Below are 17,281 nucleotides of genomic sequence, written 5' to 3' on the forward strand. Positions count from 1 at the left end.
ACTGAAGCTTATTTGATATATTTGTATTAAATTTATTTGATAAATATCAGAAGCAAAACAAAGCTCACATATCAAGATGAATTTATAATAATTCCCCTTTTGTATAAGAAGCTATATATGTTTTGTCAATTTCAAAATTAATTTAATTTTGTTCCAGTAGTTTCTATGTTTATTCTATCCACAAGTAAATACCAAGAATGTAGTGTGTGCAAAAAGCATTATGTAGAGCACTGAAAAATATTCATCCATATTAAACTACTACTGTTGAGTATAATTCTATATCATGCCAACTTCTTGTCTTTGGATTATGTGTCCCATAAAGAAGTTTTGAACGGTATGGAAAATTAGGGTAAGAAAAACACCCTTAAAATAATCCTACTTATTGGCAACTTCTTGTTAATATTTTGATGAGATTGTATAAAAAATATCATTTTAGGATAGATTGAAAGTGTGTGCTGAGGAGGAGCCTGGTAAATTTAAAATATAGAAAGAATGATCGCCAAATTGTTAGCAATTATCACCCTCAGATGGTGGAATTTGGGATAATTTTTTCTTTGCATTTTTTAATTTTTTTTTGGAATATTTTACAATGATCAGTGGTAGAATTTTTAGAAGAATATTTTTTCTGTTTATATATTAAGTAAATTATAGTCATTGTAAAGAAATTGAAACTATACAAAATGTATAAAGTGTATGAAATTTCTTCTTCCTTTTCTGTAACCTCAGAGTTCAGTGTGCTTTCCTTTAGACTTTTAAATGATTTTATATTCATATACCTGTGCGTAGTTGGTTGTGTGTGTGTGAGAGAGAGAGAGAGAGAGAGATGTATGATTACATTAAACAACTTCAGATGTTGTTCATGGTGCCTGCATGGTAAGTCTTAAGATCCCCATATGATAGAACAAGATACCTAGAGAGGTCTAATAACTAGGTGAACACTGATCAGGCCTACTTGTCTAATTCCCTTGCCCAAGTTCATGTTCTTTCAATTATAGCAAGTTGTTTCTCAGTGATTCACTCTTATGTTTTCCAGATCACATGTTCTAAGAGCATTAGGTATACCCTATATGCCTTTTCTGAGCCAGTCTCAGAAGATACATGGCATCACTTCCTGAATACACTTTTGGTCAAAGCAATCATAAGCCCTTTCGTATTCAAGGTTCAGGAATTAGACTCCATCTCCTGATGAAAGAGTGGCAAAGCCACAATGTAGGAAAGCATATGGATTGAGATATATTGTTTCAGTGATCTTTGAAAGTACAATATGCCAAAATAACACTACAAAAATAAATACTAGGATGAATAAGATAGTATAAGCAATAGAATAAAATAGTTCAACAGAGAAAACAAAGTCAGCATAAATCAGACTCTAAATCTTATTAAAATAGAACATGTACACACACCAATATGTATATTGGTGTGTGCTGATATATATCTATAACTATATATCTATATCTATATAGATATATAGATATATAGATATAGATATAGATATCTATAACTATATATCTATATATAGATATATCGATATATCTATTTATAGATATAGATATATAGATATAGATATTTAAATATATTTATTTAATATATATTTTATATATATATAAAACCAGTTTAAATAAATAAATATATTCTCAGCATAGATAAGGAAAATGCAACAAATCTTCAAGTACTATGATTTTCCGTTGCTTCTACTGTTGTATAAACTCGTTAGATGGGTTCATGGAAAGGATTGTGGGGGATACAAATGTATGTAAAATGTATCTGTGTTAATGTTCATTTGTCTAGGGAGAGGGTGTAAGAACCACTGCAGTAAATGAAGTAGCTTCATAGTTGGTTTTGAGGGCTGCAAGTCTTGGAGGTAGAGAACAGAACAGTCTCTCTTGGAAGGGGTTATACATCCACACCATTTGCAGTTTGGTCCATATGCTTTGTCCATTCTTCTAAGCTTTCTATTGAAGCAGCAACAACAACAAAAAATGAACATGCTTCTTCATTTCAGAACAATAAATGAGTGTTCTCAAATAAACTATAGGTACAAATCTACCAACCCTAAAATAGATAGGAATTTTAGTTCTGCTTTGTCTAAAATATTTCACAGTAAAAAAATCATGGCATTAATAGAGTATCACAGACAAAAGCACTAATATAACTTAGGAGAAGTAGTAAATTCTGTATGGAATTGATCATGTATCAACAATTCATAAAGATAAGTTGTAATATACATTTTTTTATATTGTTCATATTTCCCACCCCTTATCTTCTCCTTTTACTAACCAGATGGTAAGAATGAAAGGGTCTAAAAGCCTGTCAAAACCCAGTTTTAAGATTTTCTTATTATATCAATTTTATGCAAGAGAATTTCCTATCCCTGTTTTAGTGCAAAGGAAAACAAACTGGACTTTCCACTTTTAACTCCATCAGGGCTTCTGAAACCCACAGACTTTCCACCCCAGGTATCAAGGGCCCAGCCAGCAGCTGCTCCTTTGAGAGCCCATTGTGACCATGAGTGGCTGGATGCAATCAAACCTTTGCCTAAAGTGGAATTTTGCAGTGTAGATAGATTGTATTTTGAACTGCATCATACAGCTTTGTTCCTAAATTATTGTTTTGCTGATGTTTTCAGGGATGAACAAGAAGCAGAAAGTGTCAGCCAAGGATGAACCAGCTTCAAGCAGTAAAAGCAGCAGTGCATCACAGGTGTTGTAGCAACTTGCGTGACTGCATATAAGTGCGCTCAAGCTCCATTAGCCAGCAAGATTTCAATAAATGCTTGGGCTTTCGAAGTCTGTAGAATTATTTTAAGTGATCCTTACTCATAAAGGAATAAAACCCTAAAATGTAATAACCTAAATGCCTTTGTTCAATAAATATTCAGTAAGTATTTATTGAGCTCCTACTAGAATGCTAGAGACTCTCTTAGACATTGGGCTACAATGATAATCAAAAATACACAAATCCCCTTGGAGCCTACATTCTACTGAGTGGATATAAATAAACTAAATATATATTTAGATAGATAGAATGCTAGATAGTGGTAAAATATTATAGAGAAAAAATCAGGGGAAAGGGATGTTAAATGCTGTGGGACGGAAAATAGAACTAGAATGAACGTTAAGTGGGATGGTCAGGAAAGGATGCTCTGAGAAGGTTCTATTTGAATAAAGACCTATAGGGGGTGAGTCCACATGGCATTTGGCTCTGTGTGAGAAAGAACATTCCAGGCAGAGTAGAGTAAGCACAAATTCCTTGTTTCAGGAAAAAAACAAACAAACATTCTGGACAAATTTAAAATCTATCTGATGAATAATGTGGCTTTATTTTAAAAAATATATATATATAGCTAATCTAATATCTAAACACAAAAACAAAACCTTAGGTTTTTCACACGAGGTGTTTCTGATACCTCTGTGGCTTAATGATGTTATAAAAATGGGTTGGTTTTATGTAGTTAGATGATCTGGAATAACTGAGTTTAATGTTTTGAAAACATCACGCAACTTTAATTTTGTTTTTCTTGAAATAAAGATTCCAGGCTTCCAGTAAAAATAAATTTGAGTTCTAATTCCATATTGTGGGGCGATTGAACTTTAATTTAGCGGTTTTTAGTTCACTTATTTTAAGAGTGATTTAATAATGATTATGTACAGAAATTAACAGATACAGCTTGCCATAAGAGAGTTCAGTGATATTGCTGCTGCTAGTCTTGATAGGCCTTTTTAGTGACTTATTTTTTAACGATGATCAATTAAATAACTGCCCCATTTTCACTCTAATTTTTGAATTCTTTTGGAATTTAGTCACAGAAAAAAGGACAGCAATCCCAGTTCCTACAAAGCCGTAACTTAAAATGCATTGCCTTATGTGAAGGTAGGTTGAAAATTTTGCAAACCTCATGCCACTAATTCTCTATCTTATCTATATTTAAGAATTTGAATATGTTTACGGAATGCTTAGACTGGTGAAAGCTTTATTCCTATGACCTTCTCTAAGGGCACAAATGGAAAAACGAGTACAATAGAGATCATAAAGGTTAAAACTGAAGAGCAGAGTTGGCAAGAATTCAGACAATGCTATATTTTATTTTTGGCAGATATTTCAGAATGGTAATTATATCTTTCTGATCAAGTATTGCTTATCTGTTTCGTTAATATGACACCTTCCTCTTAATATTTTTGAATGTATAATATTATGAAAAATTTTAAAGATGAACCACTGAGAAGATAACCCAATAGACCTTTCTGTTCCTATACTGAAGTTATTCTTCTATTCTGAACTTGGGACAGAAAAATTAATAGGCAGTTTGCCAGGTCATATAGTTTTCTTTGTTCTTGCTTTAAAATCTGACTTTGGCTAAAAATTTATTCTTATGTTGGGAGTTTTGGTAGCTACTGTTAACTGTCTTGTAAGTTTTTGACACCTGATAGTTTTATAGGACACTAGTAGCTTTCTACATAGTTCCCAAGTCAGACTATTTGTTTTTGATAAAACACAAGAGATTTCCATATTATACTAATTCTGTTGGAAACACAAAATTGTTACATGGCAACTCATTTTTATTTACATTTATTGATAGCTAATGAAGTTAAACATTTTTCACATGTTAATTTGTACATGTACTTTTGCTTTTAGATTTCTAAGAAAAGGGATATAGTAACTTAGAATAAAATAGTTTTTTAATTATGTCTTCCTCTTAACAGTGATCACCTCACCTGACCTGCACAAACATGGAGAGATATGGGTCGTCCCAAATACTGATCATGTCTGCACTCGATTCTTTTTTGTGTAAGTATTAAGACTCAAATTTGTATGTTACTGTCTTTTTCACAAATGAGATGATAGTGACTATGTTATTATTTGGTCACTTTAGCTGGTCTTATATAACAGACACATAATTTCTCATCAACTTAATATTTTTGTTTTATTTTAATAAGCTGTAAAAACTAGTGATGTTTAAATGCTGTTAACTTAGAAGAACTGAAGAAAAACAGTGTCTCTAACCATCTATCCATGTGTGTGTATATATATATGATTATATCTCTTTCTATAGATACATACGCACATACATGTTGATATGTATTCTTTTTTTATTTTTGTATATTTAAAAATGTTAGAACTGGGAATGAAGAACACAATAATGAGAAAGAAGGTCTTGTCCCTATAAAAAGTCGATTTACATTCCATATAGTATAGGCTGGCAATATAGAGCGTATTGATGTAGACTCTTTTGATGCAGCTGTATCATAGAGCTGCATTAAAATATAAAAACATTATATTTCATCTCTAAATAAATAGAGCTTGATAGACCTGTCTGATTTTCACCCACCCTTGCTTGACTCCCAACCCTTTTCCCATGCCTATTCCTTCCTCATCCACAGCCCTGTCAAAGAAAGGACCACAGGAAAGAGCTGAGTACATCTGTTTTGTACTTTTATGTAGTTTCCTAAAAAGAAGCTGGAAAATTGCACTGGCTTGTGTTTTATTAGCCATATCAAAATGAGTGCATTAAGATTGCTTCAATATGTGGTGTAGCCAGAGCACCCTGTGCCTATCACATTTAATCTGTTAGCTTATTGACAGACTTTCACAATGAAAATTTTATGAACTGCCTGTTTTCTTTTTTTTGTGGTACGAAAAGTATGAATTTCTTATGATACAGATTTATGTATTATGTATCTTATGTATATGATACGTATTAATATATATATAAATTACATATTATGAGATTATACATATCTATAGATTTCTTTCTTAATGGCAAGGCAACAATGAGTTTAATGGAAAGGGTGCCTCTTTTGATCAGTTCGTGTCCAGGCTCACCAGTTATCAGTAAGGTGACATTAGCCTAGTTGCATAAGCTTCATCAGTAGATACAGTAAAATAATATATCTACCTGGATCAGTCAGAATTCCAATAGAAACCAATGGCCCATGAAAAATATGATAATTTCTATCATCCATGAGTAGATTAGTTACAACGGTGTGATTTAAGGGAACCACAGATCTAGTGGGTTGACAGTGGCAACAGAGCTGTTATACATCCCTAGGTCCAAAGGATCAAGGACAGAAAACATTTATCAGAACCTGGTAGGAGATCCCTTACTTTACTAGTTCAACCGCTTTGAAAGAAGTCATAGCCTTCGGTTGAGGGACAAAGGCAGCCCAGGGTGCCCTTGTGGGGCTAGAACCTAGGGAACCTTGACCTCGCCCTCCTGCCGGTGTCTTGCTGGGACTCTGCGTTGATCAAACCCTACCAGAAACTAGAGGCCAAGGGAGCATATTAACCAAGTTCATACAGGTCAGTCTCCCGGGACAGAATGCAAGAGAGAGAAGGGTGCCATGTGGCTCTGGAGGCCCCCAGGGAAGCTATCTGCACCCTACCTTTTTAAGGTTATTATGAGGACTGAGCACAATACAGGTCTCCATTGAAGGGCACTCATTAAATATTTTTCTCCCTCTTCTTCTTGATCATCTTGACTACTATCTACCGTTAGAAGATCGGCCTTCCAAAAGACACATCTATTCACAGAGTTATTTCATGGAGTGACCTTAGGGTTTTTACAGAAAAGTTAACTCTAAAGTCCTTTCCTTAGCATGACATTAACCAGTTAATCTACTTTTAGCATCTTGCTAAAATTTAAATTTATTGAGCTTAATAAACAACTTTAGATATTTAAGTTCATAAATTATATGTAAAATAAATCTGTAGGGATATGTATGTGCATATATTATGTTTACTGGAGAGAAAGATTTCTTTATTTCATAAGAAGAAAAAATTAAAGAAAGACCATCTGAAGAAAAGAGATGAAAACACTTCTAGTATATTCAGCTACTTCCCAAATAATACAAAGGAAAGAATTCTATTAAGATCATGATTTTCATTTTTTCGTAAACACAAATGAGATTTCTGCATTCCTTGGAGAGAAGAGACTAATTAAAGGAAAATTGATAAGATTCAAAACACATCAAAAAGAGAATCCACTTACTAATTAATGTACATTCTAATTTCGACCATCAGTTTCTTTCTTTATAAAAGATGTAATCACAGAATTCTGGTGCTAGGTCTCCCTAGTGAGTAGGAGCATCTCAGTACAGAATAAATAGATGAGAAAGAAGTGAGTTATCACAAATATACCATTTTCAGACAGAAAGTCAATTTCCATTCTTATTCCTTTTTTTTTTTTTTTTTTTTTTAACATTACGTGATCTCTTATGTTAGAAGCTTGGCCTGATGACTAGTATATAAACTAATCTGCCTCTCGTTTTTATCAGTTATATAAATGAAAATATTAAAAATTAAAGTAACTTCCATGGTAATCAAATTTCTAGAGTGAAGGTGATAATAAAATAGTCATTTACTATCCTATTTTTTAATATCACGTTTTTTCCAAAAGGTTAAACAGTACTACTTTTCACTAACCCTGCATTCCCTGTGACATTTTGCATGGAACCTGATGCACAGTCGCTTGTCGGTAAATTTTTAATGCATGGGTAAAGACAAAAGCAAAAATAAAAATATCTTGGATTATATATGGCTTTTATTTTAGATCAGAGTTTGAAATATATTTAAAGAGACAGATACAAGAAAACTTTATAAAATAAGGACTGTACAATGGCCATTAAGTGAAATAAAAGATATCTTTCATCATTATTTTGCAAAATAAGCAGTGTCTAATCGGGAACACGGCGAAGAGACAACTTCTTTATAAAGTTAGATGACAGACTATCAGTCATGGCTCAGTGGAGCTGTGTGACATCAAGCTGATACGATCGGGGAACTTTGCTTTATTCCCAGTATATAATAAATCCAATTTCTCTGTCTCTAGCTCAGATCTTTTTCCAAGATTTTAGCTGCCACAGCATAAAACTGTTTATTGGCTACTCAATCCTTACAAGGTGAAGTCCGGTCTCCTTTACAAAGGGAACCAATGAACTCTTCAGCCCTTTGTTATTTCTTCAATACCACTGTGTTGGGAGGTCAAGGAAATCCAGTCCCCAGCTTCATGGCTCATCATTTTTCACCACCCACCATTTCCCATCTCAAGATGTTATGCTTTATAGCCTGAACTGTATGCTGTTACCACAATTTTGCTCTTTTCTTTCTCCCTAAGCCTGGACTCTCTTCCACTCTCTCCCCTAATACTTGGTTATCTATCTCCCACACCTCTTTGAAATCTTAGTGCATGCCTTCCCTCCTCGCAGAAACATCCTTTGGCTCCTTGGTGCTAATTCTTTGTGTTACTATATAATGCTCTGGGCATGTTTTTATCATTGGATTATTATTATTTTGTTTTTGTGTATTGTTTTCTTCATTGCTCTTTGTACATCTTGAGGTTGGAGACTATATGGCTCCCTTGTATTTTTTTGTATACCTAGCATAGTGCTTGGCAGGTAATTAGGAATGAATGAAATGCCCACATTATAACTGCTTGCTGGGTATTTCCCCTCGAAAAGTTTGCTAATATCTTAATATCGATATGCACAAAGTAGAACCCATTATTAATAAATCCCCTAACCAATGTCTCAACTTCTGCAGTCTATGCAGTAATTTTTCACATCAACGAGATTTGGAACCTGAGCTGTAGTCATCAGTTCCCAAGTTTATCATTTTAGTTTTCTCCTATCAGTACTTTTGTTTCCATGGATATATAATTCTCTCCCTTGGAGTACACCAAAAAAATACTAGTTATTCCCCATGCTTCTGATTTCTTCTTTGTTCCTAATCTATTTTGTGCAATGCTAGATTTATTAAACATCACCATTAATATACTAATGATACCTGTTTAAAGTACAGAAACTGAAATCAAAGGTAAGCAGAAAAGGAGAAAATAACTTATATTATCCCCACTTAGAGTTAACTATGGTTCATCTTTTAGAGTATAGTCTATATTTCTATGCATATGAAATTTTAAGATCATACTATTAACACATTAATTTTCCAGAAGCAGAGTGTTGCATTTCTTGCTCATATGGGCCTATCATTTTGTTTGTTTGTTTAATTTTATTTATTAATTTTTTATGGTGACATTGGTTAATGAAATTCAGTAAGTTTCAGTGTACAATTTAACAGGAAGGCATGTATATATATATTGCATTGTGTGTTCACTTCCCATAGTTAGATTTCTTCCTGTCACCACATATTTGACCCCTTTTACCTCCTCCTCCCTCCCCTCTATCCTCTGGTAACCACTAGTCTATTGTCTATGTCCATGACTCTCTGTTTGTTTGTCTTGTTTGTTTGTTGCTTTTAGGTTTATATCCCACCTATAAGTGATATCATGTGATTTTCAGCTTTTTCTGTCTGGCTTATTTTGCTTAGCGTGATTATCTTGAGGTCCATCCATGTTGTTGCAAATGGCAGTATTTCCTCTCTTCTTGTGGCTGAGTAATATTCCATTGTATATGTGTACCACAGCTTCTTTATCCAATCATCTGTTGTGGAACACTTCGGTCGCTTCCATGTTCTCACCACTGTAAACAATGCTGCTATGAACATCGGTGTGCAAATATCTTTTCAGATATGAGTTTTCAAGTCTTTAGGGTAAATACCCAGTAGAGGGATTGCTGGATCACATGGTAGATCGATTCTTAGTTTTTTGAGGAACCTCCATACTGTTTTCCATAGTAGCTGTACCAATTTGCAGTCCCACCAGTAGTGTATGAGGGTCCTTTTTCTCCGCATCCTCTCCAACACTTATTACTTGTTCTGTTGATAACAGCTATTGAAACAGGTGTGAGGTGGTATCTCATTGTTGGTTGGCATTCCCCTAATAGCTAGCGATGTTGAGCATCTTTTCATGTTTGTTGGCCATTTGTATATCTTCTTGGAAGAAGTGTCTGTTCAGGTCCTCTGCCCATATTTTGATTGGATCAGTTTTTGTTGTTGTTATTGAGTTGTATGAGTTCTTTGTATATTTTGTATATTAGGCCCTTATCGGAGGTGTTGCTTGCAATATACTTTCCCATTCGGATAGTTGTCTCTTTATCTTGTTGACAGTTTCTTTTGCTGTGCAAAAGCTTTTTAGTTTGATGTGGTCCCATTCATTTATTTTTGCTTTTATTTCTCTTGCCTTTGAGGTCAAATTCGTAAAATCCTCTTTAAGTCCAAGGTCCCTGAGTTTAGTTCCTATGTTTTCTTCTATACAATTTATTGTTTCAGGTCTTATATTCAGGTCTTCAATCCATTCAGTCTGATCATTTTTAACAAATAAAAACAAACATGGCCTTCTACAACAGAAAGTCCATTTTCCTTCAAGTACTCATACAAACCACTGATTGAATAAAATTATTATCCAAGCTTGGAATTGTTTTTCCCTTTACTCATCAGTCAGTTCAAGTGATTAGCCTCCTAATCAGCTTGTCTTTCAGCCATTTTTTCAATTCTTAACCACCTGGCCTTTTCCATGAGGCCTTTCCTGACCTCCCAGTCAGATGTTATCTGTCATTACTCTCAATTTTGCTCACCCTTTCTTTGTACCTGTCAGACTGCCTTGTCCTGCAGTTATTTGCATAATTCTATCATCTCACCTAGTAATATGCAAAGTCTGTGTTTGGGAATCTCATGTCTTATGCAAAAAACACGCAATATATATTGAATGAAAGCAATGACAAAAGACCTAATGTTCTAACTTAGTGAAGAGATTATATGTGGGCTATGAAATAGCATCAGAATTCTTACAGGAACTTTGGACAAGTGCTAGATTATCATTCAGTTCACAGTGAATTTCTCCTTTCTGTTGCTAATGGAAAACAGGCCTAGCGTGTCTAGGTTCCAGATTTAAGGAGACAGAAAACTAATTTACGTGTGCCTATCTTAAAATTGTCACAAAGCTGCTATATCAGTTTGAGGATAAAGGTTGTCAAAACATTCAAAAGTTTTTATCCGTGAAATTTCTTCACGTACTCAAAAGAGTTTCAGACAGTTAAATCCCATTTATTGTCTTATTTTCTCTCTAATAGCTTTTTAAGCAAATTGACTTTTTTTTTTTTAATTAAAATTTTAGTAATCTTTTTATACTCCTGGGAACATATGTGATTTTTGTATCCTTTTAGTTTTATTTTTCTTTCTACATAAAACCCCTATGAAGTGTGTCATTTCCCTATTGATATCCTTATTCTATTTCTTTTTAAAATTTTGTTGCTTTTGGACTTACATGAACTTCGCAATATACTGTTTGCCTGCAGTACTAATAAATAGCTGCACAGTATTCTGTATGCTATATTGTAATCAATGCCCTAATGCCACTAGTAATTCACATATTTAAGCCCTACCAGTTGACCAAATCAAATGGTGGTTTGCTCGTTTATCGTTATAAATGCTTTATAGTTTAAGAAACCTAAATGCCTTTAGCCAATTTCTTCCTTCAACCTATGAAGCTTCCTTGCAGTTTTCATAGTCAATGGAAAAACAGGCATTTTGATTAATAACTTTTAATCTCAATCTCTCACTTTTGCTCTCTGCTTTCCTCCCCCTATGCTCTTTCTATCTTAAATTGTTATAGTTTAAAGACTGGTAGTCTTATCTCTTCTCCATTAATTTTAAATGCTTTTTAAGTGTCGATGAACATGTACTATTTGGGGATAACACTCTTTTATTTGGCTGGGAAATAGAGTGGTGGGAAGGAGTGATGAGCATGACTGGAGAGGAAGTTTAGGGTTGGATTATGAAGTACCTTGATACACCATGCCGGTGGCATTGGATTTTGTTTTGCAAGTGAAATGGAGGCCATTTGTATCGCTCTAGCCAGGCAGAGAAGAGTCTTCTAGGAGGGATGATGGTGATAAATGCGGAGACAGAGAGATCAATAAGTTATGTTATTATGACAGTCTAGGCCAGTGTTTCTCATTGTAAGAAGAAATGTGTTTGATGTTGTGACTTGGAAAAAACAGTGTTTACTCTGTGTGGTGCAGTCAGTATTTCTCTGTCTCATTCTATTCTAATTTCATTGAAAAATACTAGCCTGGACAACCTAAATTAATTTCAAAACCCGCTAATAGCACACAATTTGCAACTTGAAATCACTTGAATGGATGATAATGAAGGACTAAAGAAAGGTAACGGCATTGGATGAAGAGAAGATGCAACTGGGAATAATTAAGAAGTGGAAGCAGGATAATGCAGTGATTTATTGGGGTTAGTCCCATGGAAGAGCCAAGGATGACTGAAGTTTTCTTCTTGGAGAATGGGCAGATGATGATGCTTCAAATTGAGCTATTGATAGACTAAAAAAGGGCAGACTTGGGGTAAAAAATTAAGTTCAGCCTTGTGATTTCTGTGAGAAAATTATAGTTAAGGAAAGATGTAAGGATCGGAGATGTAGTTTGGGAATCAGCATGTGGGTGATAGTTAAGCAATAAGAGACTGAAATAATTGAGAGTTTGCATATCATGAGAAAACACTGAGACGTGAATTATGGATGAAATCAGCATTGAAATGGAAGGCTAAGGAAGAGGATGCAATGAGAGAGATTGAGAATTACTAAAAGAGTAAGTAGGGAGTGAAGAGATAATATAGCTTCAAGAAAAAGAGCAGTCAGCTGTACCACATGTTGCAGATGTCGTGGATAAAATCTCCTGAATTCATCAACTAGAAGGCCATGGGCAACCATTGTCAGTAGTTGTCAGACAAATAGTAGGGTCGGAAGAACGATTGCAGTGGATTGAGGGAAAAATGAGAAGTTATAATGTATTATAGATAAATCTTAATCAAAGGTCAAGTTTAAATTGAATGGAATGGAGATGGTAGTATGTAGGCTGGGCATCATTGAGCCAAGCATATCTTATTCAACATTGTGTCTAAAATACAGATGACATAAGTGTGTTCACTGTACCAAAAATGCCATAGAGATAGAGCAAACGTGAAGGCATATTAGGAAACGTATAGTACAGATACATGTGGACTATTATTTGAAATTAGGAAGCTATCAAGAACCAAAATAGTTTTAAGACCTTTCACTCTTCCCACTTCTCTCAAAGGACAATGGTTTTCTTTGTGTCTGTTCTGTTTTCTTTCTGTCATTCTCTTTCACTTTCCATAATCTAAATCCTAAAGGAGCTAGCTGGGTTGGCTTGGTAAAATGGCATCATCTCCCTTAGGCCAGGCTTTCAAGCCAAGTTGCCTCCCTAGCCTCGGCTCAGAATTATGGGTGGCTTAGTTCAGTAGGTAGCCAGAATTTATACAAAAACCAAAACAACATATTTCACTTGCTCAATAAAGTATATCTTTACATAGTTTGCCACAAAGCACCTTATTCAATTTGGACAATTCTGAAACATTTCACTTGACACATTCTCTAGTTCTTTACAGGGCACTTACTATTTGATCTCCTGAGAAAATAACTGGACTATGTACTGCATATCCCATTTTTTCCCCTACAGTAATGTTTCACCATTGAGTGTCACATATACGTGTGGGTGGGGTGGGTGTACGTTTGCGTGAACACTTGTATGGTAAGAATTAACAAAGTCAACAGGTAACTTTGGGTCAGTTCTTAGGACTTTAAACTTGATACAAATGCAATTATCACTTGGTGGTTAAACAGTGGATTATGTAAGGACCTGCTTATGTCATCTGTTTCATTTTCCTGTATTGTGCTATTTCAGGAGAACTTATGTGTGGTGAGGAAAAAGCTGGCACACATTAATCTTTGAGACTCTGCTTACATCCCTGGTTATCTATTTTGAAGTAATTATCATTTCTCTAAAGCTTCTGTCTTGAAGTCATTTTTATGAAGTAAAATTAATTCATCACCTATTCTACCCTGAATATTATCATGGAAGTTTAAAAATTCATTCTTAGGAAATTTTTATTGCCCAAGTAAGTTTATTTGAGGAAATGAATTATAGTGTAAAATGTAATTATTTCTTTCTAAAGGCCTTAATAATTGCTGTCCTTTAATGTGATATTTTCACTTCTATTGCTTAGCTAAACTTAGCACACTTGCATTCTTATGCGAAGTACCAGCATAGATAAGAATATGTTATAGTTGGACAAATACAGCAGCCAATGATAAGGAAAAAAAAAATGTAGCACTAATTATAACAGAATAATAATTATAAGGCAGGCATGACAGAGGAGTAGTGGCAAAAACTGAAGTAATTTCTTAGAGTGTCACTGACCAGAAAATAAATAAACGACTGAATTAGGAGTAGAGTGAAGACCAAAACCTAAGAAACATAAAGTCGAAGTTGGTATGTTTTTTCATAGTGGGCTTCATATTACAGCTGCTCTGGGAAATGTTTGCAAAGCCAAAGACACAAGGTTGCTTCCTGCAACTCAGGCAATGCTTTATGTGGGGCTAAAAAAGGTTAAAATTAAAAAGGAAGGATGGGGCAAATCAGGGCATGGTGAAGAATAATCAGGTATTTGGTAATGCAAACTCATTATTAAATGCAACTGCAAAATAACTGTCTTTTGCTGTTGATTACTTTGGGTTATATTTTAGGTATCAAATACCATTTCTAAGCTGTTGTAAATGCTTTCTGAATTTTTTTGAACGTTTCAACTTTTTGAATATTTTCTGTTTCCGTTTTGTGCTTTAGCTATGAAGATGGCCAAGTGGGAGATGCAAATATTAACACACAGGAAGGAGGCATTCACAAAGAGATCCTTCGAGTAATTGGTAATCAGACTGCTACTGGTTAAAGGACCACCATTTAATTAACATGATTTGAAAGCCTTCCTCGGGTTCAAAGCTGGATTTTGAACTGAAGAAGATGATAAAATAATTTATTGTTATTATAAACAAAATTAACCCTTTGAATACTGATTTTTTTCTTAGTATTTCTAAGTATCTCATTAAATACCTAAAATGGTATAAAATTTATCAATTGTAGGGTTATGGAATCTAGTAATAAAATTACAGCAGCACTTAAACTGAAGTTTGGGTTGCTCACATAATAAACAGATTGAAAAAACAGTTTTGTGCTGATATTTTTATATTAAACTCTTTAATTGGAAATTTGGTATTATATACCTACACTTTAGGTTACCAAAATAGAATTGAGAACATTTTATAATGACGTCGAAATCTATAAGATACTTTGCAATAAGTATAATGTTTGCACATTCTGATGTGCTATTATAATTAAGTGGTATGAACATTGCAAATGTTTTGAGGAGGGATATTTCCTATTCTCCTGTTATTTTTCCTTACACAAAAAACAATTAGGTCTTAGATGCAGTGCTTTCCCCAAAAGTTTATAATATACATATCTATAGATTCATGCATCAAAATGCATGATTGTGCATATATGTGTGTATATCCACATATGTGTTTTGACAGCAGAGATGGCACAGCTCCACAATTCTATTCTCATTCAATGAAAAGAAAATAATATTTAGTAAGCAGTAAATCTGGACATAAACCAAGATATGAGTCAAATTTACCATTATTCATTCACTGAAATATTTGTGAACAATTTTCCTATTTTAAGAATTTGCCCTTCAGTTAAAATTCAACTCTTTGATAATGTTACTAAGTCATAATTTGGGGACCATTGATGCCCCTGGTGGACTAAATCTATATTTAAATGATCATATGTTTAAAGGAAAGGCCTCAGAATTTAAACAAACAATATATATTTTTTTATTTTCTACAGTGGAACATTTAAAAACTTTATTTTTACCATACCAGCATTTTTATATTTTTTCATCTAATACCTCTGCTTATTTTTTTTCATATTGAGAAAGAAGACAAACTTTGAAGTTTCTTTTATATTAAAAGAACACAAACAAGTTTAGAGAGAACAGTAACACCAGCTCTCATCATTCTCCTTTCAAGAGTCAATGTGCTCATCAACATCGTTTCTATTTCTTTGTGTCCTAAAGTTCTTCTTAGTCATCACAAGTTTTAACTGACAGTGTTTAAGTTTCTTATGCGGTGTCTTTGGTGTAAGGCCATTCATGAGAGCAGTTTAATTAGCGAGTCTGTCACTCTATTCAAACTCTGAATCAAGGCTCCTATTTGATTCTAATTTATTTAGAAAGGAAAAAATAAAAATGTATAGACATTTGCAAGTATAATGTTAAATTTCTCTGTTATTTCCTTTAGCATAAAAGGTGAGGGGGGAAAGTCATATGCATTGTTAAAGGTTGCTGTTTCAGAAGTATTTACTAATCATTTGTTTTCATATGTTGTAAATAATCGATTTCTGCAAAAAGAGACTTGAAATGTTTGCGATATTCACCATTGTGATAGGATCCAGTTAAAACATTGATCTGTTTGACTTATGCCTCTGAACTCAAAGTGAGACTGAGGGATGCTATTGTCATTATAGGGCTGAGATACAGTGTTTTGTTTAGTGTTCTGTGACCTGGTTTTGAAGACTTTATGTGGGACATGAGGACTACTTGCTTAAGTCCCCAAATCCCTTTGAATGTGTTTTAAAAAACATTTTTAAAGAACAAAATTATTTTTTCAAATTCATGTTGTGGGACATTCTATATATGACATAAATATGAATATGTAACAGCAAGATTTAGAAATTGATGTCTGTTTGGCCACTAGCTGTTTGGCCACTAGGGCCACGGGGCACCTCCAAAACTCTCCACAGTGCCTCCAGGCATAATTTTAAAACCACTGACCTAATCCATCTAGGCTTCACTGGACAGTTGAGTGATCTATAAAGAGTATAGTATTAGAATCTGAACTGGAAGGGTAACCTCAAGGACTCAGAGGAGACTCTTTAGAGGAGGAAAAACTGGCATATAAACTTCTATTGCCAATTTAGGAATAAAAGTGGATTCACCTATCAGCAAGAAAAGTAGGTGATAGTTTTAATGCCTACTAAATATTACAGATAATAGATATCTTTTATGATAATAAAATAAGATGTCTTCCATTGGTAATTAATGGAATGCTCTTGCAATGCAGAATGACTGATCTTGTTTCGAAAAATTTTTAGAGCATTCGTAAGCAAATATTCTGAGAGCCAATCTTTTGATTGAACTTTTGATATTATCATGCTATAGTATACTGATGCTTATCTTTATTTCGAAAGAATCTAATTTTAGTACACCATTAGTAAATGAATACCATGCTTCCAAAATCCAAAAAGGTCCTTAAAATTCAGAAGTTTAAACATTGTCATGCCTTGATTCAGTCACCCCATTAAGACATTACCTATTGACTTATTTGATGATTCCAAACATGTGATATTATATTTTCGTAATCATTTGAAGTCTGTTCACTGATGCTTTGTAGTAGTTATATTAATTGTGTAGCCTATACTACTTAATATTAACCCACTGAATAAGGAGATCATTCATTCTCATTCTTGAA

General features: G+C 33.9%; 1 protein-coding gene across 1 annotated transcript in view; it reads left to right on the top strand.

Moving 5' to 3' along the window:
- The window catches only part of PARP8 (poly(ADP-ribose) polymerase family member 8), a 146,450-nt gene extending 131,533 nt beyond the window's left edge, over positions 1-14,917 (top strand). Inside the window, exons 25-28 of the mRNA XM_025047219.1 lie at positions 2,627-2,700; positions 3,801-3,870; positions 4,701-4,785; positions 14,541-14,917. Coding sequence (XP_024902987.1) covers positions 2,627-2,700; positions 3,801-3,870; positions 4,701-4,785; positions 14,541-14,643 — 332 coding nt within the window. The 3' untranslated portion in view covers positions 14,644-14,917. The remainder of the gene's footprint in view (positions 1-2,626; positions 2,701-3,800; positions 3,871-4,700; positions 4,786-14,540) is intronic.
- Positions 14,918-17,281: the final 2,364 nt, after the last annotated feature.

This window comes from Pteropus alecto, unplaced genomic scaffold (genome assembly GCF_000325575.1).
Source record: "Pteropus alecto unplaced genomic scaffold, ASM32557v1 scaffold73, whole genome shotgun sequence".
NCBI classification, from domain to species: Eukaryota; Metazoa; Chordata; class Mammalia; order Chiroptera; family Pteropodidae; genus Pteropus; species Pteropus alecto.